Source organism: Vidua chalybeata, chromosome 2 (genome assembly GCF_026979565.1).
Source record: "Vidua chalybeata isolate OUT-0048 chromosome 2, bVidCha1 merged haplotype, whole genome shotgun sequence".
Lineage (NCBI taxonomy): Eukaryota > Metazoa > Chordata > Aves > Passeriformes > Viduidae > Vidua > Vidua chalybeata.
This window is the reverse complement of record NC_071531.1, coordinates 102,267,495-102,293,183: the sequence shown is the minus strand read 5'-3', so window position 1 is coordinate 102,293,183 and position 25,689 is coordinate 102,267,495. Positions and strand designations below refer to the sequence as shown.

The following is a 25,689-nucleotide window of genomic DNA, read 5'->3' as shown; positions in this document are numbered from 1 at the left end:
AGAGGTGTCTGCCATAGCCTCCTCACCTATCCAGAGGCATGAGCACTGGAGCTCAGCCCAGCTGACCACCCTCCTCTCCTCCAGCAGCATGGGCAGTAGCAGTGTTCCCAGAGCAGGGGGCCTTGGAGACAAAATTGTTTGCATTTCCAAGAGCTGCTTTGCCTGGCATGTGTCAGGGAAACATCACAGCTTCAGCCACAGCTTCAAACTCATCTCTATAACCATGAAAGCCAAACTCTATCCCATTGTTAATGAGCAGTGAGGATCTGATGGAACCATGGAAGTGCAGATTTGAGGACAAACACCAGAAACTTATGTGGGCTTACTGGGGAAAATTAAGACATTTGTAATCACACACCTAAAACAAAGAAGAACAACAGTATGTTTAAGAAGGGAATATTTTCCTTATATTTCAGTGGTAGGTAAATGGAACTATTGTAATTCAGCCGTCTTAGTGATATATGAAAGAAAATATTATTAAAAACATCATAGAACTTCCAAAGTTCAAGGCAAAAAGGTCCTGTATTCACAGTGAAAATGTATTAATTTTGAAAAGGTACAAACCTCAGTGTCAGTAAAATCAGGCAGGAGCAGCCACCATTTTTGCTGCTGGAAATTAAAATAAACTGGATTTTTCAGGGAATATGTTTAGAACCTAAGGACTGTATAATACTGTATTGTGGCATTGCATTGTCTTCACCCCGGCCCTGGGCACCTCCAGAGCCCAACAAGGGCTCTGCTTCTCGACGGGACCGGGTTCGCCGCTTGTCCCCAGGCGTGGCTTCGTTCCACACACCAGGAAGGTGGGCTGGCTGCACTTTGCTGCCGTGTGCAAGGGACAAGGCAAAGAGAGAAGGAATTGTCCACTTCGTCCACGAAGGAGGCTGAAGAAGTTTTATTGTGGCCATGGGGCTGCGACAGGGAAGCGCAACCCGCTCCCAGCACCCACGTGGACGAAAATGGCTCTGGGACTGGGGAGGCATGGGATTTTATAGGGGTCGGGACAAGGAGGGCAGAAGCCCTCCTGCCCAATGGGGACAGGAGCCGTAATGGTGACGCGGATCGGGGTAAGCAACGGGGACACGACAGGGGTGGACTGGGCTCCGGGGCGAACAGGGTTGCGGGAATGGGGAAACAGACACTGAACTCTCCAGAGCGGACAGGGGAGTGGTTACAGGACTGGCAGGGTGAGCTCCGATGGTAAAGAGACCCAGAACGGACCACCACGGGGAGGGGAAACACGGGGGGTGCACGGGGGTACACAGAACCGGCTAACTAACACACAACAGAACCCCTAATCTGAACCCAAACCCGGGATACAACACTGTATCTCCTGTCCATTTAGACCAAACTGTCTTTCCTGTCATCTGCAGTGGTCTTTCAGTGGTGTTAAAAAATGCTATATAATTTTAGTAACAGGTTTCCACAACCCACTGGTTTTCAGTCCTCCACATACACCCTGATTTCCCTAAAGTACATCCCTGGTTTTAGAGGTTTTGCAGCTGTTCCAGCTACAGCTGTCCAAAGTCTCTGAACATTTCTCGAGGTTTATTTTTTTGTGCCTAGATCTGCCAGGGTTAATTGTTACACAAAACGTCCATGCAGGACAGACCTGGATGTGAAGGAATATAGAGAAAAGTAGGAAACGCCTCACCACAGTGAACTCCCTCTTCAGTCAGAAGATAGTGGCATGAACTCTCTCTCTCACACAACATACCCACAACCTCTTTAAGTGTACCAGCACCACTAAACAATCATTTGCATTTATTATTATTATTATTATTATTACTCAATTCAAAGGCTGATGTCAAGATGTCTGAGGCAAGGAAAGTACATGGTGCATTTTTTTAAAAATCCACAATTTCATTGGAGTTTTCTGTTTTCCTTGGGGTTTCTCTACTTTTTTTCTTCTTCTTTTTTTTTTTTTTTTTTTTAAGCTCTGTTCTAAGAAAAGGAAAGCGGGGGATTTACTAAAAGCAAGGCAAGTCGGTTAGTTATGAGTCACCTTCATGACTTATAAAGGGTCTCAAGTTGTTTGGAGCGGGCTTTCTTCACCTAACTCATGCTGAAGGGATATCAGGAGACCAGCCAGACCAACACATCTCTGTGGCAACTACTCCTGCCTCATTTTTCATTGACCTTCTTTCTCTGTCTTTCTCTTTTGCTCTCCCTCTCCTTTAAAAGGAAAAAAAAAAAGCCAAGCTGAGTGATCATGGTTAACCTGTGAGATGGAACAAAGGAAGTCTGTGGCCTTCCTGCTGCATTGGTTTTGCTTGTATCTCTGTGTAAAGACACTGCCTCATAGCAGGTAGGTTTTTCAGCTTGGTTCTTTGGTGTTTGTTTATTTTTGCATGCACTCTTTTTTAAAAATGAGAAGCTCATGTGCTAAAGGAGACGGGACCAGGCCAAGGGAGGGGCCCCTAGGGCAGGTCTTAGAGGACTAAGAGACAGGGAGGCTGAACTTCAAACTTTTGCACAGATGCAGAAATACTCTAGAAGGCATCCTTATGGAATATGCCTCCAGCCATCCAGACTCACACAGCCTCCAGGGAATGCAAAGGCAGCCCCCTTGCTGTTTTTGAATTCACCTTCATGGTGACCTCATTTATGTGGTGGGACAGCACACACAGGAGAGGTGCCTGCATGCTGCTTGTTAGCTCATGCACTCCTCCTTTTGTTCTAAGGTCAATAGTTTAAAAGACCATACAACATGGAATAGAATTTCTACAGCATTTCAATTGCCTACTTGGAAGAGTTTCATGATGCATCTGTAGTTACTGTCTTGCCTACAGCTTGTCAGAGGCATTTTGAGGTGTGGAAAACTAACTGTGTGACTTTTTAAGTTTTGACCTAAGCAGTAGTTTTGGATAATGTGTCAAGTTTTTGTCCTCATTTCATAAATAAGCAGCAGAGAAATGCCTTCTTGAAAATATACCCATTAGACTTGCATCATTTACTGTGGCTTGTTTTAATTATTTTTAAAATTAACATGATTCAAATGTTGATACAAGAACTCAACATAGCTTTCTTGAAATCTGTAATCATATTAACAAAACAGGATCTCAGCATTAATACCTGTCTGGCAAAAACTCTAAGGTTTTATTTGATGATAAAAATTTGCTCTGGATTCAAATTTTGGCAGCAAATATCTAGGATCAATAATTTATTCTACTAGCTTTTCAATATGGTAATTTTTAATTTACAAAGGAGCAAGCAAAATAGCTGAAAGTTAGTATTAAAAAAATATATTATCCAGCTACTGAGCCACAAAATGGAGGTAAGTTTTATTATAAAGAAATGTTTTGGGCAGAGAAAAGCTTTTTCTATCTTTATCCACATCTTTGGAGCTCTCCCAGTATCTTAAAAACCTGAATTCAATATTTTTAAATGTTTTTTAAAAATAGATTTACTTTCTGAGAAATTAGATGAGAAGACTTAAAAACCTCCTGAAAATGTAAACAGGGTATCTGAAAATGGATGGTTGTATACTGCTCATATGTAACAACCTTTTGTAGGTGAATACAACATTCATAGAATTGTTAAGTTTATTAACTCTAATTCTCTTTCAGTCAAAATTAGATTTCTGCTATTCAAAGCTAAAAAACACCTCTGAAACTGGTACATTCCATTTTGGTCTTATTTTTTACAAAAAATAGGTCTTTCCATGACTGCAGAACAATAAAGATTCAAAAGACACTCTCACACTACGAAAGCATCAGGCTTGGGGTCTATCACAGTCTGATTCTTCCAACATGACTGTGAGTTTACATACTGATGTATGAGCACTGCAGATTTCTGGCCTTGATGAACTGCCTTTCCTCCCACCAGAAAAGGACTTATTAGAGGTGACAGCACAACCCTAAGCATCAGCAGATAAGGCTCCCCAAAAGGCAAGTTCTAAATTCTTTTTGCTGTTTGGAGAACACCTTTTCTTTTTCTAAACTGGCTACTGAATTTTGCAGAGTTGGCATTACTTTCCTAAGCTGCACATGCTTTTCATAAAAAAAAATTATCTCGGGAAGTACTACCAAAGCTTGCATGTCTTCTTCCTATCAACCCAGGGACAAAAGGTTGAATTTTATTCCAGATTTATGACAAAGAAGCCCCTCCAGTTGGGCAGTAAGTAAATAAGAATTGGTACTGGAGAGGCAAAACTGGCTAAGATTCACATGACTAATGAGCTAGATGCTTCTAATCCTTCAGTGGACTACTGTAAGTCCCCTCAGAACCTTTAGGTACCATACAAAAATGTCCAAATGTACAGGTGGGGAAAGAAGCATTTGTCACAGTTTAACTAAGTACTTTGAACTACACTTTTGATGATACTTCTGAAGGGAATCTGACTTTTTAATTGGACAGCTTCCATGGAGGCAGTAGCAATGAAAGCAGATATGAAGTCTTAAAATGAAAATAAAACACACACCTGTCTGAGGTCACTGCAACAGATGAAGGAACAGAAAAGCAGATGAGTGGATAGGATCTAATGACCAGAGGTCAGCAGATAAGATAGGAAGGGTACATGTTTTATTCTGTTTATAAGGGAAGAAAGATAGTGCTGGAAAGGAGAAGAGGAAAGTCACATCAGATCTTATTAACTTTTTCTTTATTGATGTTGCAAGGGAAATAACAGGGGATTTTATTTCATTATATTTAAACCTGAGTAGATGGTCACTTTTTCCACTGATGTCAAGGCCACATTTTTAGAGCTGTTTGAGAAGACAGCAGGGAGCAATACAGGTATTTGTTCATGTAAAGGAAACCTGACAGCTGTACAAAAGGCTGTTACAAAGGTTCAGCAAGAGGAAACACGTGTCATTTCTCACCACTTCCTGATAAAGCATGATTTGTATTTCTGCCTTTAGCACACAGAAGCCAAACAGTTTGCAGAGTTGGAGGTGCTGTGCATCTTTTAAATCTAAAACTGAAATGCAAGTATAGCAGCCTAGGCAAAACTATTCCATTACATAAATCCAAGATCATGGGAGTAGAAAAGCCCCAAAGTAAATTCTCATCTGTGGTTATGGCCTTGTGCTTTTTCCAGGAAGGGCTGGCTTTGGAGCAAAGCTGCAGAGACCAAGTGCTGCCCAAAGTCTCTCACTTCTATCACTGCTCAACAATACTGCTGGAAGTTGGCATGGGCAAATACAGCCCTCATTCAGCTTCTTTAGAGAAACAATTATTAGATTATTCAAGTGATCAATTTCAAAACTATCCCTTCTCCAAGTCTGAACACAGGTAGACTGAAGAAAAAAGTACTGTCAACCGCAGATGGCTGCTGCAAACCACAGATAAAAAAATTTGCTTTTTAGCAAAACCCATTTAAGACATGAAATAATTAGAATTTGGAAGCATGGTGTAAAGAATAGCAACCTGGAATACATTTAAGAGAGTGCAAATTAACAAACATATTCTACAAATATTCTAGGGGCAGTAGACTTGGATATGACAGAAGCTTTTGGTATGAAAGCTCTTGTCCTATTACCTAAAGTGATCCTTATCCAAAGCTTAATGAAGACAAATTTAGTGTTTCCACAAAAGGAACTGATGTTTTTCATTGAGCCCTTCATACATATGATTGCCCACTGGGTGACATCAAGTGAATAAGGATTTAGGGACTTAGAGACATTAAAAGGACAATAATTGAATTCAAGAATAATTTAGGTTAAAAAGATTCTCTGAAGATCATCAAATTCAAAACCCTGCTCAAAGAAGGTTCAATGCAGAATGAATTTAGGTAAGACAATAACCTTTTATTGACAGAAATTACAGGTTTGCTTTCTTTCTAAAAAAAAACCAAAAAACCCAAAACAAAACAAAACAAAACAAACAAAAAAAACCAAAAAAACAAAAAACAAAAAAAAAAAAAAAAACAAAAACAAAAAAAAAAAAAAAGAATACCTTAACTTGGATCTTTTATCCTTCTCCCATGGCCTGTGTCCCTCACCTTATGAACACATACCACAAATAGACATGCAATATTTTATCACAGGTTTAAAAACTGTTCACTTCACTGCCCACAAATACAAATCTTACACCACAGCTCTCTGTGCCCAACTTTAGTGGGAGTTTACTCTGAACACTCACCAGAGCTCTGAATCATCACTTTAAACCTGAGGTTTGGAAATTTCTAAACCACTTTTTTCTGCCTACCAAAATTCTGTATTCACCTTGGAATTTTTGCTTGCCATTCACATATTGCAGACATGTACGAGGCTGGTTTCATTTAGGGTGGCACAAAGTGAAAGGTAATTTCCCTAAAATCTCTAAATTAGATCACACTCTTACTATGACATTTTAACTTCCTCTTAAAACATGTGTTAGTAACAGTAAGGAAGTTATAAAAGTACATCAGTTTCTTTAAATTTACATACACAAAAAGATCTCCAACACTGCCTCATATATAATGTCTCATTTCTCATTTCTCTCTTGTTACTTTTTGATTGAACAACAAAAAGGTGGATGTTGTCTTTTTAAGTGGTTACAGGGAGACCAAAGAGAAAACAAACAAGATTCAAGTATTTATGAACTCTGCACAGGAGCTGATACTTTATTTCAGATGGATAGATAAAGAAAAATATATTTCAATCAAGACATACTTAGCGGAGAACAAAATGGGCATTATTTAGGCCTTTTTAAAACTGCTTGGAAAGACTGTCTCAACAATTCAACCCTTATTATTGATGTAAGTAACTGAAAATTGTAAAAATAAATCAGGTAGTTTAATATATAATGATGATTCTCCATCCTTGCTTTTACTGAGGGTATTTCTATTTCATTATGTGATTTCTTTGCAGATTTTTGAAATTGCTGATTTCTAAAACTGTATCTCCTTGTTTGCTCCCAGAGGAGAACTGATAACAGGCTGAAAGAAGTAAAAAAGTGTTCAACTTTGGTCAGAAAGATTCAGCACATTAATTTTATGGTCAAAGCATCAGTTAATGGACTGGTTAATATTATGAAGCAATTAGCAAACAGTTCAACACAGACAATTATATTAATTAATCTCATTCTAACCTACTGGTTAGAGGTAGGTACGAGGGTGTATGAGCCCTGCATATGGATTCTAGACCAGCAACTAAATCTCTCCAAAAGGTTTTCTTTCTGCTCATTTATACCAGAATCCAAAGGAATATTCATTGCCTAATCATCAGCCTTGTATCCTGATGAAACTATGCTTGTGTTTTAGTGCTGTTTCTCACATCCTTTTAAAGAGTCAGCTCTCCTGAGAGGCATCTTTTCTTAGTTAAATCAGAATAAATCAAGTAATTTTTGGTTTTGTTTTTTGGGGACTTTAAAACATTTTGAGGAACTAGGTTTATATTAGAAGTCTTCATTAACTGATATCTAAAGGGATACAAAATTAAGCAAGACCATGCTGCAATCTGTATTCTGCCTGCTCACAGCAGGCTCAATGCACTCACTGCTCAATGCACTCTAGTTCTCTCTCTCTAACTAAAAAAATGGCAAGTTTGACTGGGTTTAAATATACAGTAGATGGTTCCTCTGTATTTAACTGCAATAATTCCCTCTCTGATATTTCTCCATCCTCTGCCATAATTTCTTGATATGTTTTCTTTTTTTTTCTTCTTTTTTATTTCTTTTTTTTTATTTTTTTTTTTTCTTTAGGTATGTCAAGGGGAAAACCCAGTGCTTTGAGTTCTTTATGTCTCATACTCCAGTCTCTGGAGTTCTTCTGTTGGCTGTATGTTGTTAATGCTAATCGTGATAGGGGTTTTTACCTATGACTGACTCCTACACGTTAGCATTAACACTGTACCATGCCTCTTACCAGAATTCACATGGAACAAACTGTTGCTGTGGGAGGAGAACAGAAATCATGAATCAGTCAGTGCTATGCTGGGAAAAACCTCTGCACTACATACAAAAAGACAAGTTGTTCTGCATACAGGCATGCTTGCTAGAATGCTTGCTAGGTATAGAGTCTGGAAAAGCAAAGAAAAAATAGCAGCTACGTGTATTATCAAGTCCTTACTTGGATGTCGAATGTGTAACATTTTGAATGCAACAACCTGGGTTTTACTTTATCAAATTATAGCTCTTTTGGTTTTACTTCCTACACAAATATTTCATTTCTTCATTTTTATTTAGAAAAGAAAAATGATGGATTAAACTTCTGGTGTGTACAACTTCTATTAATTTCTATAGAATTTTATTATACATAAGAGAAAACCTGGCAGAAAATGTTTCTTTGGGATTCCATTGTCAGTTCTTTAGGAGAAATGGGTCAATAGGTCATTAGGAGAAAATGAAAGTATCTTTAGTTTACATTAGGATTACCTGTGCATTTCAAACTTTAAGAAGTCTTAGAAAATTGTAGAGAAACAGGAAAGTATTGTTATATTTATTTTGTGGAAGATCAAAATGATTCCTGAATATTCACAGTCACAAAACCTGAGTGACAGAGCCAGTCCTTAAAACTCTCTCTTATCTCTACTTAAATCCGCTTGGGGGGGAATAGTTTAGCTATGAAACAGTAATTTGATGGGAGAGCAAAAGGGAAAACTAAAAAACTCAAAGTCCTCACCATAAATTAAGAAATATGTTAAATGTTTGCGATGTTTCAATATGAACACCTCTTTCTGTTATCAGTGTTCTGCCTGTGAATCCCCAGTACAAGGAATGATTACAGAGCGCTCAAGACCACAGAAATTTACAAAGCAATGATCTCATAAAAAAGTGTCCCATACAGTAAGTCTCACTGAATGTGATTTTTACACTCAGACAGAACTGCTGCAGGGGATAAATATTTTCCAAATCAGGCTCTAGGTTAAGTGGCTCCCCCAGGATGCATAGAGCTGGGGGGGCCATAACCACCAAAAAAGAAAAGCCACTTTTATCCCTTCCAAAGTCAGAACCATAGCTCTGAGAGGGAATTCTCAAAGTGGTGCAGCATATTTTGGTAAAGAAAAGCATACTCCTATTAACTTTCCAGAGAAAATGTGTTGCATCAAAAATGGCTTTAAAAAGCAGGAAGAAAATTGTGTCCAAAGAGAGAAGAGTCCCGAGACAATCTCATTTCTTGGGTGACACTGAAGCTCAATTTGATTTCCCTGTCCATTTGAGGCCACATTCAGCAGCACTGGTTTGCTGAAGCAAAGATGATCCTAGAACGTCTATCCTGTATAGATAGATTAATAGAAGGTGTCTTAAGGAAGAAAACAGATCTTTCCCCTCACCATCCTAATTCATAGTCATGCCATAAAAATCAAGTATTTGTTCCCTCACATTTTCTCTCTTTAAAATGTGACTAATTTGCAAACTTAAGAAATAGATAGCAATTAAAAATATGGTCGAATATTAAACCTATTATGTGTATTCTTTTCTGCATAGCTGGTTCCCCAGAAAAACTGACATAGTTAGGTTGTGGATATTATAATAGCAGATACTAAAATAATAGGTTTTCTTTTCACTCTGAAAAAATGTTAATGCTGTCCATGACTGGGGTTAAGTCTCATGAAAAACCACAGCATGATAGCATTACCATTTTCAGATGGTTGGTGTTCTTCAAGCAATACCCACTGTCAACTCTTCCAATCAAATGTATTTATGCTGCCAAGTTCCTATGTCTGTAAAAACTAATAAAATAAATGTAGCAAGTTAACTGGCTTCAAATATAACAGAGTACTGTGCTGAGTGGAATAGTGCTAGATAAGTTACCAAAAAGCAGTAGAAGATTACTCCTTGACAGAAGTTAAAATAGAAAGGGAAACTTGTTTTGGCTGCTGTCATGAAAGGACTTGATGCCTACTGATGATTGTTTTCATCACTTGCATGTGTTCAATTTCCCAGGGAAGATCTTTACTGCCTGGTAAGAAAAAAAACCAACTCTTTCTTTGCATTTAATTGCAATGGCACGTTATTTTTCCCGGTCACGGGCAGCTCCGTAGCGCCCAGAACGGGCACTGCTTCTCAGCAGGGACCAGAGTCGCCGCAAGAGTGCCGGGCACTTCTGCCTTCTGCGCCACAGGACGGGGGCTGGCCGCGCTCTGTCACCGCACGAGGGGTCGAGGCAAAGAGGGAAGGAATTGTCCACTCCGTCCGCGTGGGAGGCTGGAAAGCTTTTATTTGCCATGGGGAGCTGCGATGGAGACGCCGCGGTTCGCTCCCCTGCGCCTGCGTGGACAAAAATGGCGCTGGGACCGGGGAGGCGCGGGATGATATAGGGGGCAGAAGCCCTCCTGCCCAATGGGGACAGGCACCGTGACGGTGACATGGACCACGGCGACCAACGGGAACGCGGCAGGGGCGGACACGGGGCTCCGGGGCGAATGGGGTCACGGGAATGGGGTGACCGACACAGAACTCTCTGGAGTGGACAGGGGAGTGGTTACAGGACTGGCATGTTGAGATCCAATGGTAAGAGACCCGGAGCCAACCACCACGGGGAGGGGAAACGCGGGGGATGCACGGGGGTACGCAGAACTGGCTAGCTAACACAGATCAGAACCCCTAATCTGAACCCAAACCCGGGATGCAACATTTAATTCCTTCTGTTAGGAAGTTACACTATATCCCAGTTGCCTTTTCTATCTCCAAAATCCATGATAACATGAAATACAGAATATTTCTGTGGAAGAAAATTTCTCAGTTGGTTATATGTGTCAGCTGAAACTGCTCAACCCTCCTACTGCCACCTCTTAGGATTAAGACACCATGTAGTTTTAGCCTTAATATAGGGATTTCTTTTTTTGGATAAAACCAGTAAACAAAAGGGAAAAAATAAAAGTTTCAGCTCTTTCAAACAAGATGCAGAAAGAGGAACAACTTGAATGTGAGAAGCCATGAAGCTATCACTGAGATGTGCAACAAGGAAGAAGGCTTCAGTTCCTGCCTTTTCCCCTGTCACTATAGAATCTTGGAATGGGTTGGGTTCAAAGGGACCTTAAAGATCATCCTGTTCCAACCCCCCTGCCATATGCAAGGACACTTTCCACTAGATCAGGATGCACCAAGTTCCATCCAATCTGACCTCGAACATTTCCAAGGCTGAGGTATTCACAAGTTCTCTGAACAACACGTTCCAGTGTCGCATCACTTTCACCATGAAAAAAATTCTTATTTATTCCTTATCAGAATCTGGCCAGTATCAGCTTCTGCTCATGTATATTGGCCTAAGTGACCCTGCCCTCCCCTTTTTCCACTTTGCAGCATTGTGTCCTCCTAGATACTTCCTTACTTTTAGCTGGGTAAAAATTGCTGAGTAAAAATTGCCTCTCAGAAATTTAATAAAAAGAAATAGCCAAGAAGGGGAATTGGCAAAATTCTGCAGTGTCTTTTGCCCATCCATCCACCCTTAATCCCTGCAGTTTCCTATAGTGTTCAGTATGGAAAATAACATCTATTTTCTCATCTCTTTTTGAACTGATCAATGATGGTGTCTTCTGACTATTTCCAACAGAGAAGATTGGACCAGGCCCCAGGGTAGGCAGGAGAGTGCACAAACATCCAGAATCCACACTCAGTCAGAGCTTTGCCATACCCATCTTGGTATTTTATATAACCCCATAGCTTTAAGTTTGGTATACGGTGATAGTTGCAGGTATGTGTTTGAGCACTGCTCCAAACAGCCAGCTGGAACCACCCTGCAGTTCAGCTGAAGTTCAGAAAACCTAAGTCAAAAAGAGAAAGGAAGCATCACTCTAACTCAGCTGCTGCAACAGCCTTCTCAGCAGACAATTTCAGCATTTTATGCACCAACAGTCAATGGTAAAATAAATGGCCCTGAACTCAAGAGTCGTATCTCCCTGCTGCTTTGTGGCTGCTGGGGAAACGGAGCACTGCTTCCATTTATTCTCACACTCATTCAAGGAATGTTCAGAACTTTTCTAGCAGTGCCATCACTTAATACAGATCAAGCAGGGAGTACTCAAAATACCGTATGAGCCAATCCCCTCAAAAAACACAGATGTTCTTCTCTGCAAATATGCCTCTGAATCCCATATTGGCAGAACAGACTTCAATCTACACTCCAGCAAGTTTAATTTCATGAAAATATACAGAATATATAAATGCATATGTGTACATTGAAGGTAAACTTCAAATAACAATCTTATTTAAAAAATATAAGCATCTCATACCATTATAAACAGTCCTCTGCAACATTAATCAAGAGGAAAAAAACCCATCTGTTTTCCAGGCATCCTGAGAAGACATGGGTTATACTTAAATATATTTTACTGAACTACTACCCTGCTCTCACAAAACTGTGGTGTCAACTGATTAAGAACCATGTGATGCAGTTAATGGTAAAAATAATAATTGGGATGAAATTCAGAGAAAATATTTGCACTTCAAAAGTAATAAAAATTTCATCTGGTATAATGAGAACAGTTCTAATGTGTTAGGGATGAAAATACAAAATGTCAGAAAACATCATCTAACAAAACCCCCTTGCAAAATTTAATTGAAGTCAACATATTTAAATATCAAAGAAAGAAAATGCATAATAAATCTTAGTACACTAGGGATCCAAGTAATGAACTAAATTATTGGTATTTTTCTGGAAAATTATATTTAACAGCACTTGTGCAGCAGAAAGAAATCATTAAACCCCAAGAACTTTCTGGCTTTTACATTCTACTATTTCTGTATTGGTAAAGCAATGCAATTACACCTTTACATACTTTTAAGGGTATCTTTTTAAGATACTATGTCTCAACTTTCAGTTGCAGTAGGCAACAACATATGGATGGACACATTCAATTACTGTAGTCATGGTAAGGACAGAGGCAACTTGCAAGTTATTGCAGATAAAAAATTACCTTCCCTCCATCCGCCCTTTTTTTCTTTGAGGAAACCTTTGAAGTGGACTGAAACCTTTTGTGTATACCTGTGCCTAGACATATCTACAATTTAGGTCACAGAATTCAAATGAATTACTGTCCTAGGGTGAGGTTATAATGCTTGTATCCCCAATTGTGTGATGTTTATGCTGGATATTATATTCTGTGCCTTCAAGACTGGCTCTGAGAGCAAAGGCTCTCAGAGAAGAAGCACAGAGTTTGTTACCAGCCTGCACTCACTCCTCCACATTCTGCTGGACTGTTGTCTGGGCATGGACAGGGCAAAACTTAGCAATCCTTTGCTTTTTAGTTAGTTTAGCCAGCTGAGGCAGAGTTTTCCCTGGACTGGTTTTCTTTCCCTTTTCTTGGAACTGTTCGAACCTGCTCCAGACTGGGACCCAGGGAGCACCGAGAGCTCGCACTCTGTGGCCTACCAGCACCAACTCTGGGCAGCAGCCTTTCCCAGTGCCGGAGGGACTGATAACAGAGCGACCACCCACCAGAGATATTTTCCAAATTTGTAATCTCTTCAGAGCAGCAAATGAGATTTGGCATCTGGTATTGTTCATTTTTTGTGCTGGGGAGTGCTTTGCCTGTTTAAATAAACAGGTTTTTTTCCACTTCTCTCTGAGGAAATTTTTCCCGAACCAGTTGAGGAGGAGGGACTGTGTGGGTTTGCTTTCTGGGGGGCCCCCTTTTGGAGGTTTTCTCCCAAATTTGCCCTAAACCAGCACAATTGCCCAAGACATTTTTGTAAGAGGCACAAACAAGTCATGTAAAAATACATATTTTATTATGTACATGTAGAGATTCAACTTAATTTAAACTGATACAGGTTTTTCTTCTTCAGTTCCATCTTTTGCCTCAAGACATCGTGCTGCTGCTTCCAAATATTGTTCTTCAGTGACCTGCAGAAAGATAGCAATTTTGTAATATTTTTTAAAATTATTTCACTCTCCTTGATCCTGAAAATCCTCCCCTTATACTGTCACTGTAACAAGAAAGGACAATCTACAAAGACTATTATCTTCTCCAAAATTAAACAACCTGAAGGACAAGAATATTCAAACTAAGTTCAGGGAAGATGCCATATCCATGGCTAACAAGTTTCAGAAGACATTAAGTACTTTTTTTTCTGCCTCTTGTCAAACAAGTAAGTAAAATTATTGATCGGAAGGCTCTACAACAGCTGCTCTTTAATTCTTACAAGAATTAAATGTTTAAATATGTCTTGATAATGGTTATTTGGTTATATGTGGGTTATAATATTTTATAGTCCCATATACCTTGAAGTATTTTTTAACTGGACAAATCATATCAATCAAATAGTGTATGTTTTTTAAATGGCGCAATGCTTTTTAATAACAGAACTCAGAAACAGTGCTACCACATCCTCTAATAAATACACAGTTAGACTTCTGATTTCCATTCACCTGTGAATATTTCCATTCCTGAAGATATGTTCTTGAGTATACTACCTACCTCTAATTCAAAGTGTCCTCTATCAGAGCATACCTTGGTATTTGGTAGCCTGTACTTCACCACTAGTGAGACTTACCAGCCTCTTTGATCTTTCCAGCAGTTTCTGCCACACAGTGTGGTGAGCCTGTGTGAAATGTCATCAAATGATGTTAGAAGAGGTAAAAAATAATCATATCATAGAACAGATTTGACAAATGTATAGAAATGCTGGTACAAAACCATAATAATGCCCAGTTCAAATGTTCCGTTTTATCAACGTAAAATTTTGGTGTCCAATTTGCCCATATTCATGTGGGGGACTTGAATAAATTACCCACCACATGCCCCATCCCTGAAGTGTTCATGGCCAGGCTGAATAGAGCTCTGAGCAACCTGGTCCAGTGGAAGGTGCCCCTCCCAATGGAAGGGGAATTGGAACTGTATGAACTTTAAGGTCCCTTCTAACCTAAACCATTTTATGGTTCTATAATTCATCCACTGTGTGGAATCCTTGAGGAATTAATTGGCAAAAATGGGAATTATACTTAGGAAGGGAACACAGAGATGAGCTGAGGAACCCCTGAAAACTTCCCCAATTAAGACAATAGTACATGTGCTAGACCACAAGGTCAAAATCAGTAAGTCAACACGAATGGGAAAAAAAGACTCCTGCCTCCACCTTCAGTCCTGCAAAGCCTTTGTTTAAGACTCATTAGAGCTAGGAAAGTTTTTGTTGCTGCTACTTTTTACTTTGGTATCATGAAACTCTTTGAATGGTATATTTATCATGAGCATAAATACAAAGCTTTTTTAAGCACTGTCAGTAGCCTAAATGTAAGAACACTGGCATGCACAACTTAGGCAAGCAGAATGAAATATCTATGCAGAATTATACAACCGAAACAACACTTTGCATACTGAAAAATAACATAATGGGTCCTCTCACGCAAACTTTTCTAATTCTGACTGCACATCCACAACTGTTTCAGGAAAATTAACCCCAAATATCCAACACAGTCACCATGAGGGGCCCTCCCTTTCTACAGTTCTCAACTATGAATTCCATTTAGCTACCAACACAGCATCTAACAAAGACAGAAACACCGGTAAAATGCTCAAATTTAAAGAAGGAAAACCTGTGCAAAATTGATTACTTACCTTCAAATGGACTGGCAAGGACACACCCTGGAATCTCCTTATCAATTCAGACTGGTCAGTCTGAAGATTATGAGCTGCTGTTATCTCATACTGGAAACAGAAACTTGTCCTTGGAATATGAGGACCTTCACTAACATCTACAAAGTCACCAAACCTGGGAGGATAAAAAAACTCAGCTTATATGCCAAATATATTTGGAGCAAAATACAAGGAGGTTAGGTTTTATTTTTGATTAGCAAATTCCAATCAACAGAAAGAAAATCCACACAAACCCCAAACCAAATCTAAACAAATCTCCAGCTCAGCATTTTTAAGTTTCCTAAACCAAAAGTACAGGACACACAATTTCCTTAAATTAACTTAGAAAATTAAACCTCAAGTCTAGGAAAGGATCTTAGGTTTAAAAAGTTTGATGCCATGTTGGCTCTAAAACTGGAATAACTGTCATTCACCAGAAAAAGATTTGTCTCCAAGATCACCTGTTTTCCACACTACAGTGTTTACAACCTGCACAGTTATCTCCCTTTCCAGTTCTTGGAAAACTGCAAATCAATTAAGAAAAGAGAGACAGCATAGTACAGCAAAGAAATACAGAGAATTTCTTTCTGAGAATGAACCTCTCCCAGAAAGCAATAGGTAAGCCCATTTTCCCCTTTATTGAGCAAATCAGAGTGGAAAGAAGGAGAGAATGACACAACAAATTTCAAGAACCACCACTGCAAAGTCATCTGTTCCTTTAGACAGATTATGCTCTTTAAGACAGAACAAAAACAAATTAGGAACTCTTTAGACATCTACACAACTAAATATCCTACAATAGCCTAAGACAGAGAATTGCCTGAGATACAGGCAATTATCCTGCCTCCAGACTAAGAACTCTGCATCTTACACTGTATCCCCAGGATGCTGGCCTATTCTCATCTCCACCACTACAAAGCAGTAGATTGCAAGTTAGGAAGATCATGACAATCCTGAAAGAAAAATCCATTATACAACGCTAACTCTTGTTTTCAAACTAGTATTTGGTTTGTATTTCATTTAGCCTGTCAAGCTCTAGATATTTACTTAGTTTTCATGTAAAAGCACTGAAAACAGTAAGACTTCTCTAGCACTTACCATCCTTAACATAACAAGAAATAGAAATGCAGTATCACGAAGTATCACAAAATAATGGTTATACTAAAAAAACCAAGCAAACAAACCACACCGACAACTTAAGACAGACCACAGATATTAATGAATGTAAGTGATCTTTAAATTTAAAACCATCCCAAGTAACTCACTCCTCTCACTTGCAGAGAGTACTTGCAATATACTCAAATGTTTCAGTGAATCATTACAGAATGGGAGTTCAGTTTTGCTTACCTATGTAATGGCACAATTCCTTTCATATTCTGAGCAGCTTTTCTTTCTATCATCTCCATTTTGTATCTAGACAAGAAAAAAAATTATTTTAAAAATCCTCACCTTTAACACCTTGCTCTTACAAGAACACTTCAGAAACTAATTTAATTCATTTAAAATTCCTAAAAATCATGCTTATATTTATGTGAGCTTTGAGACTGGTTTAAATTCCTAATGAGAACACATATTTGACATGCTTCATTAACAGACCTGTGAGTTAACCTCACTTCATGGAAAAATTACAGAGATTTTACTGAGCACTACTGAAAGGCACTTTAAAAATAGTGCAATCATCAGGCACAGTCAACATGGGATCCTAAAACAGGATGTTTGGGAATGGTTTCATGCTGTGCTGGGAGGCAGTTCAAACGAGACACTAGGAAACATTTCCTTAGGAGACAGTGTTCAAACACTGAACAGGCTTCTTGGAGAGGTGGTCAATGTCCCAGGCCTGTCACTGATTAAGAGGAATCTGGGCAATGCCTTTAATAACTTGCTGCAACTTGTCAGCCCCACATCAGCCAGGCAGCTAAACTAGGTGGTTGTTGTAGGTCCCTTCCTACTGAAACATCTATTCCAGTCTATTCTGTGCATATTTTATAGGAGGGCCATGCTCCCACAGCACTTTTATTCAGAAAGATACAATGGACCTACTACTACAAATAAGAGTTTTTCAGGTCACCTGTAAGACTAGAAGACACCATGACATCACCTAAACTGATTTGATGCAATGTGTAGCCCTTAACAGCTGGTTGCCTGCAATACAGGAAAATGTTCTCTGTGCTTTCTATACACAATATCTAAAGGTACCATCAAAAGTCAGCTCCCACCTGCTGTCAATGCAGCCAACAAAGTGGAGACAATGATCCATATGTCACATTAAAATGAACTTCAGCATTAAGCTAAAAAATTTGCTATTTTGAAACTTTAGCTTTATTTTAGTTTAATTTTGGTTCACAAAATGATAAATTATTTCTCATTTTCCCCCTATATCTCTCCAACTGCCAAAAAGCGGTGGACCAGAAACATGGCTGAGGTATTTTTTTCAGCAAAGAAGACAGGAGGTTTTGAACAAACCTTTTTTTATAGCACAGACCAAAGTATTTTACCCATTCTCCCCTACACAGTTCAAAAACTGCATTTCATTAAATCTTCATTTCAAGATACCAGGACATGAAAAATATTAATTTCTTTAAGTATGGAAGCCTTTCACAAAAGGCCACCATATCAAGGCTAACCATCAGAATTTCAGTTTAATAGTAGTGGAATCTTGAAGCTCACTAGTGAACAAAAGAAGTCTCAGTCTTCCAGTTTGTCACAAAACTACATCCAGTAACGGTGCCTGGTGTTGGCCTCTGAAGAGAACAGTAAGAACTAAGTAAGTTGGTGTGAGTAAGTTGGTGGAAGGAGAATGAGGCAGGCTCATTCAGAGCAGTGGGAGAAGTACCTTCTTACTTCACCTGTCACATCTTATTTTAGATTTATAAAATCAAGCAGAGATTTTACTTGATTTCTAATTGCCTCTCTGAAAGAAAGGCAAATTCAGACACTCACATATTATGCTGAAACATTTCACGTGCTACTTTTGCTTCAACATGCAGTGTTTCAAAGGGCAGGTCTTGATGGATTAGCTTTTTGGCATCCCTTGTAAGAGAACAGAAGTTGTCCTAATAAAAGAACATAAAAACTGTAACCACCTTTTCATAGCTGTAGTGAACAGGTAAAGCAGAGCAAACACTAAATATTAGTCAAAGCAACAAAGATCATCTACTATAAACCCTAAATATAGCAATTTTACTGCAGGAGTGTCTTACTATTATCATAAGAGCACTATAGATAATCACTGTTTTAATGGACATATTCAATGCCCAGTCATTTCAATGAGAAATGGGCATTCTTCCATCAAAAACAATATATATTAATTAAACTGCCCATGTAGGCAGTTTAACAGTAGGTTTTCCCTACATGGTACTACATACACAGTCTTGCTACTGTTGAATACTCATCTATAAATCTTGTTTCCCAGAGTGGTGTCTTCACTTATAAGTAAGCTCTATTATGATAGATCAAAGTGAAAAAAAAGATACTGAATATTTAATAAATAAAAATTTGTCACCTTGGACCAAAATCTGAGGTTCTGCGTAATTCAGATTTACTCGTAAGTAAGAAATTGTTATGAGGTGGAATTACATTTAAAATGTCATGTAGAAAATATTTCTAACTAAATTACTTCACCTACAAGATCATATTGAAGAGAAATTCTGCATTGTACCAATATTGCTTTGCTAGCCATAGACCCCTCTGCTGGTTTTTGGGCACAAGAACAAGAATGGACACCAAATGGGCAAAACATTTGTGATCACAAATGGTTCTGAGATTTAGAGTATTCAGATTATTAGATTTACTGCAGAGCATGAAACATAAGCAAGCTATTAAGGAGAGCTGCAGCTGAATGTGCTCACAGATTTTATTCAACAACAAACTGATTCTGCTGTAAACCAACAGAAAATATGCCTTATACACACTTTTGTTTTCAGAGACTCTACTCAAAGACTGTGGCTGCATCTACATTACCAGGCAAGAGCAGCTGAGGAGGAACAGATCTGTATAGTAACAAACATGGCACTGAGGTCCCAATGGTCCCATCAACTGTTTCTGAACTTGTGCTTCAGACTAGAATTTTCTCTAGCTCCACAGACCTAAAGCCTGAAAGCATGTGGAAGACAGCACAAGGTTCATTTTTGTCTGAAAAGAAATGTGAGAGCACTCTGCCATAGCACCAGTCTGTGATAAATGCAGAGATCAGCTCCCAGAGACTACTCCAAATGTGCACCAACAAAAAGGGAAAAAAAGCTCTGTCTCTTCTCTCCTATTAAAAAAGAACAACTGGATAAGGACACAAGCTGTAGAACTTTTTGGGTTTAAACCTAGAAAGTGCTTACATTTGTTGGTTTCCAGTCATCCAGTTTATTGTCCAAAACTACATCACAACAGAAAGCTCCAGAGATCACTGCAGTTCCATTCCAAAGATAAAAATATTCATGTTGGTAACAAAGTATGCATTTTACAATCATACTATATTCTTACAACAAAATAAATTAGAAGAAAAACAGAATTACTTCTAGAAATTCATCATAAAACAAAATTTTTCAGCTTTGATTATACTATAAAATGACAGATTGAACTTGTGTTGTTTTAATTTAATTTCACTGAATGAGAAAGTAATTTGAAAGGAGTTTTAATGCGATGTCAGTATAATAGAATCCCAATAAAGAGGGGAAAAAATAAACTGCTTCACAAAGCTGCATCTAACGCTACAGAAAAAATCAAAACCACTCACTTTAAAAACACTTCACTGTTTTTCCATTGTAGGCCTCATACAATAAATGTGAGCTATTAAATTATAAAGAGAAATTTTTTGCATAGAGAAATCAGACAATATTAGAGCTGTTTATCCATGGCACAAATTTCTGGTAAAGGCAACACAAATTTATCTGACCGTTGTTAGATATTTTGTATATATTGAGTTATGGCTGTTTAGAAATCAAATCTATGAACCCAGTAAAATCACACTATTTCTATACATGCAGTACAATGATATAGCTGAGCATATCCAAGATTATTCCAAATTCTGGTAGAACTGGAATATTTACCTGGACTTATCAATCACAACAAATGCTAAAATTGCTAAAAAGAGAAGAAGTTATAGCACTCCACATGACCAGCAACCAACCTTCTCATATATTAAATGCATAATTATGCAGGTTTTTTTATTGAAACAACCTCTTCTCTTGTGCATTTTCTCACTTTTCTAAATCTTAGATCATGGATGAGCAGAAGTTGTTACACAGCTTGTTTGTACCTCAATAATCTTCCAATTTGGTGTAGACATTGTCATTTTTAGAAACTCAAGGGATGGACAAGGTTATGCAGTTATTAAAGCAAATTCCACAGAAACATGTCACATCACATCTAGAAACCTTGCTCATGTCACTTCACAATACAGAGGTTTAGTTACTAATTTCAGCTATGAAATCCTAACTGGTCTGAAACCCAGTGGCCACACAGACCTATTTTCTGAACATTGATAACAAAATTGTTTTTAGTGTGGTTATTATAAATTAAAGGCAACTACAACAGCATGTAATACACATATCAATGCTAAGTACCATCAATCACTGGAAATAATTTTTTTCTAAGTTTGGTTATTAAACACTCGCTTGAGAAGCAGCAAAAGACAATCAATATAAAACACTTTTATCACCTGGCACTTCTGGAGCTTTAACTAGCTTGACTGAGTATTCATCCTTGAATGCCCGCTTTAGCACACACGCCATGATCATGGCACAGGAACGCCAATATGCCTGCAAAGAGAATTTCAGAACAGGAATTTAATGCCTAGAAGCTAATTATTCAAAAAAAAAATCCCCCAAAACTTAATTGGATGATGCACAAACCTAGCTGCCAACCCAAGCATTCCACCCCTGGAAGTGTTCAAGGCCAGACTGGAAAGGGTATGAGCGACCTGGTCTAGTGGAAAGCATCCCTGCCCATGGCAGGGGGTGGAACTGGATGAGCTTCTAATGTCCCTTCCAACACAAGCTTTTCCATGATTCTATGATTACATTCTTTAGTATTTAAACTTCTATTCAGAGATGATTCTCCAAACAGAATCAAACAAAAAAAATCAAAACTGCACTTAGAATGCAAGCCAGATGTAACCCTGGAGATATTTAAATCTGAAATCACAGAATAATACAACAGTTGAAAGGAAAGCCAACAATTCTCCTAGCCCACACACTAGTCCAGCTAATGATAGCCATGGTGCACCATTAAAAAGACATTAAAAATGTCTGAACTTTAATGACAACAAAGTTCAAGAAAGCAGACAGGTATGGAACTGAAAGGTGCACACAGAATCAAATGGTCATAATTAGGGCCACCTGCAAGACAAGGTACAGAGAACCAGGGTCACCTACAATGGAACAGGAGAATAACTTACCTTGTTTACTTCCTCTGGATCTTCATCTTTGAAGGTAAGGAACTGAATTTCACATGATTTGGTCAGGGGTCTGTACATGTCCCAGATTTCACCATCCACAACAGCCAGAACAGAGTTCTTGCAATGCCATTCACTTAAATCTAAAGACAGTAAAAAAACCCCTAAAGTATTAGTTAGTTATTAACCATATTTTTCCAAGATCAGCAGTTTAGACTGCTGCATTTCTAACTGCAAGTTTCTTATTTGTAAATGACCTGGAAGGATGAACTGTGAAATAAGCCTCCAAAAATTAACTGTTTCTATTTCAATTGGCAGCACAACATGCACCATGATGGGCTAGTTCAGAAGTCCAACCACTTACGCATGGCACAGTTGTATGGCGTAGACAGAGCCTTGTTCATGACAAACACACTGCCAGAGTGCAACTTTCCAGTGTATTTCACTTCAATTTTCTCAATCCGTGGGTGAAGAGACAATTGTCTCTCTTTCTCTTTGGTGAAGAGCTCATTACGCATCCGAACCACCTCATCAGGTGTCAGCTGAGAGAAAGCTGGTGTGGAGATGTACCCTGGTGACAGAAGAGATACTGAGTAAGCAAGAATCCTGGAGTAAGCAATCCTCAAGTGAGTCCAGCAGAGCATCCCTCTTATGAGGAAAGCCTGAGGGAACTGGGCCTGTTCAGTCTCAAGAAGGGATGAGTGAGAGGGAATTTCATCAATGTCTGTCAGGGTCTGCAGGGAAGGGTCAGAGTATGGACCAAGCTCTGCTCAATGGTGCCTAGCAATGGGACAAGAAGCAAGGGGCAGAAACAGACACACAGAAGTTCCACATAAACATGAAGAAGAACTTTCCTCTACAGTGACCAAGCACTGGAACAGATTTCCCAGAGAGGGCGTGGAGTCTCCCTCACTGGAGATATTTCAGAACCATCTGGATGCAATCCTGTGCCATGTGCTCTGGGATGATCCTACCTGAGCAGAGGTTGAACCAGATGACCCACTGTGGTCCCTTCCAACCTCAACCATTCTGTGACCCATGCTGAGTTTTCAAAGCCTCTTTATAAGGTTTTGGTTTCTACAACACTACCGATCACCCACCTGTCTGTCTCAGTATGTACAAGGTAGCACTTCTGCAGCTCCAGCAAGTGACCATGCTGGGCCCCTGCACTGCCTGCAAAAAGTCACAACAGGAGGCAACAAAAGGGGATAATGAGGGGTCTCAAGCATCTCTCTTATGAGGAGGGACTGCGGGAGCTGGGCCTGTTTAGTTTGGAGAGGAGAAGACTGAAAGGGAATCTCATTAATGCATATAAATATCTCAAAGGCAGGTGCCAAGAGGTTGGTGCCTGACTCCTTTCAGTGGTGACCAGGTGACCAGGATGAGAAGAATGGCCATAAACTAAAACACAAGAAGTTTCACTTCAACACGAGGAAGAAATTCTCTCAATGGAGAGGGACTGGAATAAGCTGCCCTGGGAGGGTGTGGAGTATCTCCCTGGAGACATTCCAAATCCACCTGGACATGGTCCTGTGTCACCTGCTCGTGGTGACCCTGCCCTGGCAGGACTGGACGATCTCCAGCAGTCTCTTCCAACCCTAACTACTCTGGACAGTTGGTCCTATGCAAAAGTTAATGTCGCTCCCTGGCTGCAAAGGCCCTTCCCTCAGACAGGCCAACTCCCCCGCAGCCTAATAAGGGCACCTCAGCCCATGAAAGTACGGCCGCAGTACGAGCCCGAGCTCGGCCCGGCCCCGCACTCCCGGCTCCCTCCCGCACTCCCGGCTCCCTCCCGCACTCCCGACTCCCTCCCGCACTCCCGGCTCCCTCCCGCACTCCCGGCTCCCTCCCGCGGTCCCGGCTCCCTCCCGCGGTCCCGGCTCCCTCCCGCGGTCCCGGCTCCCTCCGGCACTCCCGGCTCCCTCCCGCACTCCCGGCTCCCTCCCGCGGTCCCGGCTCCCTCCCGCACTCCCGGCTCCCTCCCGCGGTCCCGGCTCCCTCCCGCACTCCCGGCTCCCTCCCGCGGTCCCGGCTCCCTCCCGCACTCACGTCCTCCGGCCCGCAGCCCGCGAGCGGCCCACGGCCCAGCCATGCTCTCACAGCCACGGTGCCACCTCCCCGGGCTCCGCCGGAAACACCGGCCACAGCCGCGCGGTTCCACCGCTGCTCCGCGCGCGGCCGCCGGGCGGCAGGAGCTGCCTGGGTCGCCGCCACCTTCAGCAGCCCCGCCACAACTCAGAGCCACAGAATGTATTCTGCGTTGGAAGGGAGCCGCAGCGATCGTCGGACGATCTCATCCTGGTGGGTGAGAGGCTGAACATTCCTCGGCCGTGTGCTCTGGGAGCTCAGAAATCCCCCCTTGTGCTGGGCTGCACCCAGAGCCCCGTGGGCAGCAGGGCAGGGAGGGGATTCTGCCCCTCTGCCCCGCTCTGCTGAGACCCCACCTGCAGGGCTGCATCCAGCTCTGGGCTCCCAGCACAGGAAGGACAGGGACCTGCTGGAGCCAGACCAGAGGAGGCCACCAAGTTTATCAGGGGGATGGAGAACCTCCACTATGAGGAAAGGCTGAGAGAACTGGGACTGTTCAGCCTGGAAAAGAGAAAGCTTTAGGGTGGCCTTCCAGCACTTGAAGAAAACTTACAGAAAAGAGAGGCAGGACTATTTACCAGAGCTTGTAGTGACAGAAGAAGGGAAAGTGGCCTCAATTGAAAGAGAGTAGGTTTAGATTAGATATAAGGAAAACATTCTTCCCTGTGAGGGTGGTGAGGCCCTAGTACAGGTTGCCCAGAGAAGCTGTGGCTGCCTCATCCCTGGAATTGTTCATAGTCAGGTTGCATGGGGCTTGGAGCAACCTGGTTTACTGAACGGTGTCTCTGTCCATGGCACGGGGTTGAAACTAGTTGATCTTCAAGGTCCTTTCCAACCCAAACCATTCTGTAAATCTGTGACTGTGATTGCAATCTGGCTCCTGGCCCTGCACAGGAAAATTCCAAGAATCCCACCACCATGTGCCTGAGACAGAGGTTGTGGAGTCACACCATGTTTGCCCAGAGAAATTCTGGAGTCTCCCTCACTGGAGATATTTCACAACCATCTGGACACAATCCTATGCCATGTGCTCTGGGACGACCCTGCTTGAGCAGGGAGGTTGGTCCAGGTAGGTTGGTTGGTTCCAGTTCCATTCTGTGATTCTGAGAGCATTGTCCAAATACTGTGTGAGCTCTGACAGTCTCGGTGCTATTTTCAGTGCCCTGGAGAGTAGTTCTGAGCATTACCATAGGCAGGAACATCATCCCAGAATGCTGCACCTCCATCACTCGCTGCCTGCTCCCCTTCGCTAACACTGCCCACCTGCACTGGGTTTGCATGGCTAGGCTTTGAGAAGATATGGCAGTTTCAGTTTGAAACCAGGCAGAAATACCAATTTTGTGTAGTGGTTTTGGTTTGCTAGTTTGAGATTTTTCGGCCAATGCACTAATTAGTGTGGTGGGTTCAGTGCTGGCCAATCACTAGTGTACTCACTAGCATGTACTTACTCATCTCCTTCTGTGAGGTAGGATTAAAAGAAAGGAAAAGCAGGCTCAAAACTTTAAAAGGGTATAAAGAAAAATTTATTAACAGTAACTAAAGAAAGAGTAATAAAAATCAGAACAAAACCTTCAGGACACTTCTCCTCCCCATACAATCTTTTCTTTCCCACTGACAATGTAAAGAGACAAAATTTTCAGTCAGTTTCCACCTCTAGAACAGTCTTTCTTCAGTTCATTTAGGGAGAGAAGTCCCTCGTGTTAATGTTATGGAGACTTCTTCTCTCGTAGCTCTCCATTTCTACAAATAGCAGTTGCCCGGGGAAATCTGCAATCG

The 25,689-nt window shown here is 40.6% G+C and overlaps 1 protein-coding gene across 2 annotated transcripts; it reads right to left on the bottom strand.

Annotated features, from left to right (window-relative positions):
- Positions 1-13,574: 13,574 nt before the first annotated feature.
- Positions 13,575-23,950, bottom strand: MRPL39 (mitochondrial ribosomal protein L39). 2 transcript variants are annotated; one of them, XM_053936104.1, is made up of 10 exons: positions 23,875-23,950; positions 22,190-22,396; positions 21,829-21,968; positions 21,091-21,190; positions 19,769-19,836; positions 18,381-18,493; positions 16,788-16,853; positions 15,423-15,576; positions 14,362-14,409; positions 13,575-13,711 (listed from the first exon to the last, which is right to left on the bottom strand). In XM_053936104.1, exons 1-10 carry the CDS (start codon positions 23,915-23,917, stop codon positions 13,625-13,627), a joined length of 1,026 nt encoding a protein of 341 aa, XP_053792079.1. In that variant the 5' UTR covers positions 23,918-23,950; the 3' UTR covers positions 13,575-13,624. The 2 variants fall into 2 exon arrangements, with proteins under 2 accessions (XP_053792079.1, XP_053792077.1); XM_053936102.1 differs by lacking the exon at positions 23,875-23,950 and adding an exon at positions 22,926-23,056.
- Between the last annotated feature and the right edge of the window lie 1,739 nt (positions 23,951-25,689).